This window comes from Trypanosoma theileri (genome assembly GCF_002087225.1).
Source record: "Trypanosoma theileri isolate Edinburgh chromosome Unknown TM35_Tth_80_V1, whole genome shotgun sequence".
Taxonomy (NCBI): domain Eukaryota; phylum Euglenozoa; class Kinetoplastea; order Trypanosomatida; family Trypanosomatidae; genus Trypanosoma; species Trypanosoma theileri.
The window spans coordinates 28,343-32,794 of record NW_021639922.1 but is presented as its reverse complement, the minus strand read 5'-3'; the positions used below and the strand labels follow the sequence as shown (position 1 = coordinate 32,794).

Here is a 4,452-nt window from a genome sequence, read left to right as displayed (position 1 = left end):
TTTTTTTTTTTGCTGATAATGTTGTGGGAGAAGAAGAGGTGAACCGGCATTCTGAGGAAAAAATAAAATAATAGTAATAAGGATAAATAAAGAGGTAATATGTGTCTGTGAGAGAGTAATTGTGTGTTGATTCTGTTTGTAAAGAGTGGCATGGTATTACAGTGGTGTATGCAGTCATTTTTGTTTATGGTTGTGGGTGAGTGGGTTTTAGATTCCAATTCTGGTGTTGGTATAAATATATTATGGTGATGCATTGGTTTCTTTTCCTTTTCTGTTTGGAAGTTTGTGTTGATTATTATTGTACAGTCTCTTTGTTTTGCTGATAATTTGTGGTATTGTTTTTGTATGTTGCCGGGCGTGTACACTGTGTTTTTGGTGTATTTTGGTTTTCAAACTGCCTGGTAATGGTTTTATTATAATGAGAATACAGACACCTTGTGTGTATGAATACCGAGTAAGATATTGGAGTGTGTGTGGAGACGCTTATTCAATATTGTTTTGGTACCATTTGTTTTACACTTCTTCTAAATTCAAGGTGTTGTTTCAATATCTGTATGTAACTCTGGGTGTGTTTTATTGTGTGAGTGGTTTACTGTTGTTTCCCTCATTGGGTTGTGTCGTTTGATTGCTGTTGTGATGTGTATTCTCTCTCTCTCTCTCTGTTGCTGTGCACTGTCTACCGTGTGAGTTAAATGTGCGTCTCTTTTCTCCTTTTCCTCATCTTCCTTGTTACCACAGATCCAAGCAACCCACAGTGACAATCACATCAACGATGTTCGTCCAGCTGCACCGTGTGGTGTACCTGCTGGTACTCCTGCAATGTTGTGTGTGTGTGGCGTACGGGAACACCGAGGCGGGTGTTGGAGGCCACGGGACAAGTGGTAGCGGGGGAGATGTTCTTGGTGAAGAGATGAACGTTTTGGCGTTAACGCCAAAACCCGTAAATGTAAATTATACCGACGCAGAAATCAATGGCGATCAGGAGATCGATACGGATTTGAAGCTCGTTGTAAAGCAGACGTTGTTAAGGTTAAGGGATTCACAGATTCCGTTTGCGAATGCGACCGCCTGTAAGTCCATATGGGAAAGGGCGATCGAAGCAAATAACGAAACCGTGAAGAAGTCCAAGGATGCCGTCGAGAAAATCAAGAATTTTGGCGAAAGAATCGACAATTTTACGGAGAAAAAAAACAAAGGGGAAAATAAACTGAAGCTGAAAGATGGTGTGGAAGCGGAGGGGTTCAAGAAGTTGGTTGACGAGATTAATGCGGAACTGAAGAAAAGCAAGAGCGAGATACCAGATGCGAAGAAGATGGAAACAATTGACGGAGCAGTCTATACCAAACACGTTTGTCTGACTGTGCGTGGAAACGCCAAAAATGCCCTGGATAATCTTAAACGCAGTCTAGAAGACTACGAGACGTTTAAAAAAGAAACTGCGAAGAGCACGAAGGCAAAAGAAGTAAAGGAAGCTGGCGAAAATAGGCGCGACGCGTTGGAAAAGGTTTTGGCACAACTGAGACTTGTGGAATTGGATGCAGAACGATCGGTTTCCAAAGCCAAAGATCAGGTGAAGGATTGGGCAGATGCTTTGGGGAGGTTCTTCCGTCTCGGGGAGATGGTCACGGCGTTGGCGAGTACAGATGATGCTCGCGCAGAAAGTGCAATCAAGACAGCGAATAATGAAACCGTTGAAGAAATAAAAAAGGTTGCCACTGAACAAAAAGTGAAGGACATTCGCAAGCTTGTCAACGAAGTTGATGATGCGACGAAAACCCGGAGGGTGACGATCGTCGAGAAAATCAAGAAAGAGGTGGAGAGTGCCAATGTAAAAGCGGCCGCACGCGTTGAAGAAGAAGTGAGAGAGGCCATAAAAGCAAAGGAAATTGCTGACGAAGAAGAGAGGGCGAGAAAGGCCAGGGAAGAAGAAGAAGCAAGAAGAGATGCAGAAGAGAAGGCGAAGCAGAAGGCCGAAGAAGAGAAGGCTAGGAAGGCCGAGGAAGAAGAAGAAGCAAGAAGAGTTGCAGAAGAGAAGGCGAAGCAGAAGGCAGAAGAAGAGAAGGCTAGGAAGGCCAAGGAAGAAGAGGCGAAACAGGCAGCAGAGGTGGCGAAAGAAAAAGTGAAAGAAGAGGCTAAAAAAAAGAAAGATGGTAGCAGCAGTCCTGCATTGATGCACAGTCCCTTATTGCTGCTTCTGCTGTCTGTGTTGGGTTGCACTCTCGTTTGCTGATCGGTGTTCCCATGACACTGCTGCACAGTTGACCTTTGTCTGAGTGGATATGGATGCATTGTAAGGGCATTGTTTTTATTTTGAATTCTACTGTTTTTTTTTCCCTTCTATCACGATAAATCTCTTGTTTGCATTTTTTTGTTGGACACATCTATTGGACTCCCTATGGCACTCATCAGATGACAAACCATCATTTTGTAAGGGGAGTGTCCTCTTTGTTTGTTGGCATTATTGTCTGGGCACTGCTTTGCCACCATTTACTTTGTCCTCCTGGTGATGTGTGTGTGTGTTCCGTGATATTACTAACTATTGCTTTTACCCATGGGAATGGGATACAATCCCAATGTGTTTTAATTGCTGTGACTGAAATGTGAAGAATGGCAGGAGGTTCAGGACACACGGAAACACGCACACTACCAACCTTCCTTCTCTTTGTGTGTGTGTGTGGACCGTCATCATGTGTGCATCATTCCCATTGCTCGCCCTGTACGAAAGACACACACACATTGCAGTAAATTGTGTTATTGCCCCCTGAACATATTCACATGGTGGTCACGGCTTTTTCTTTTCTTGTTCTGTTTCCATTCTATTGTTTTTTCCCTTGTGTGTGTGTTTCATTATAATTTCATTGCACATTATGTGCAGCTGTGTGTTTCTTCCTTTTGCGTTTCCAAAACACCTTGTGTGTCTTGTGTGTTCATTTTTATGGAATGATTCTTTTTTTTTCATTATATACAAACTGCTGCAGGGACATCAAGAATAAAGATATGGGCAAGGCAGGTTCAGTACACAATGATTTTCCGTTGTTAATCTTGGGATGGATTGGACTGTGTCCAGGCATCGCGGCCACATTAAGTAGTGAAATACTTTTTTTTCTTTTACATCTTTGCTCTATTATTGTGTCTGCCTCATGCAGTCACTCTTTTTTTTTACATTTTTATTTTGGTATGAAAATTGGTGGATTGTGGGTGTTTGAGTGTGCCCCTCTGTTGTGTGTTCCTTTGTGTGTTTGGGTTGTCACTCGCAGCGCCCACGTAATGAAAACACATTTCTTTGTTCTCACCTTTACTCTCTCGGTGGTGTCACTCGCACAGCGCTGCCACGAACATATTTCTGCCCTTGTGTTGTTTGTTGTGTGGCTTGCTTGAGTGACTGCAGCCTGCGGGGAGATGGGCTGAGACTGTTCCGCTTCGGCTTCACGTAATGGGTTTGTTTTTTGGGGTTGAGTTGATGTGCTGGTGTGGGTGAATGTTTTTCTCTGATGGGAGTGGCAGCTGTGGTTATTGTATTGTGAGTGCTTTGTGTACTTTTGGTATCCTGTTGTTGTTTTTTTCCTTTCTGTGGGTGTGTGACTTAGTGTACGTTTTGGTGAATGCCGCAGTGCCTCTCTGATATGAGCATGTGGGACTGTCATTGTGTGTGTGTGCACTGTGAGTGGGAAGGACACCGTTGAGTTGCTGGACCACTCCACTGCGGCCTCTGTGGGGTGCACTAAAAGGCGGTGTGGCGGGATTCACCGACATGTGTGTGAGCGACTGGAGCGGAGGTGTGGCTTCTTGGCGCTAGTCCATTGCCCTGCGGTGCGATTAGTGCCGCACATGAATGGATTAATGAGATTCCCTCTGTCCCGAGTTACTATCTAGCGAAACGACAGTCAAGGGGAACGGAGTTGAAGGGCTAGGCCGGGAAAAGGAGACCCCGTTGAGTTTGACTCCAGTCTCTCTCCGGACTGGCTGGTCGGTGGCATGTACTTGGTACTGTCATCACTTTATAATTTGGTTCACATAATTTATATATGTGTACTGGTGTGAGATTGTGAAGTGGGATCTCGCAGGTGTCGTGAGGAAAGTGTATGGGGTAGTACGAGAGGAACTCCCATGCCGTGCCTCTGGTTTCTGGAGTTTGTCGAACGGTAAGTGCTCCGACGCTATCGCACGGTGGTTCTCGGCTGAACGCCTCTAAGCCAGAAGAAGCCAATCCCAAGACCAGATGCCCATTTTATATCACTATATATAACCAAAACTATGTGTGTACGTTATCAGCTAACGTGTGTGTGGTATGCACGTGCGTGACTGTCTTAGGGAAAAGTAGACCTCCGTGGTCGCGGCTTTTCAGGACAAGACGGGCTACACCAAATCTAGGATGTGTTTGGCTTCTGCGTTTTTCGCTGCAGCCTTCGCGGTCCTCTCCTATCCGGGAGCTTGAGGAAGTTTTCTTACTGT

The 4,452-nt window shown here is 44.8% G+C and overlaps 1 protein-coding gene across 1 annotated transcript; it reads left to right on the top strand.

The window, feature by feature from the left end:
• Positions 1 to 772: 772 nt before the first annotated feature.
• On the top strand, positions 773 to 2,230 carry TM35_000801060 (uncharacterized protein; the record flags this gene model as incomplete). Its single annotated transcript, XM_029031372.1, has 1 exon — positions 773 to 2,230. One exon carries the CDS (start codon positions 773 to 775, stop codon positions 2,228 to 2,230), a length of 1,458 nt encoding a protein of 485 aa, XP_028877335.1.
• Positions 2,231 to 4,452: the final 2,222 nt, after the last annotated feature.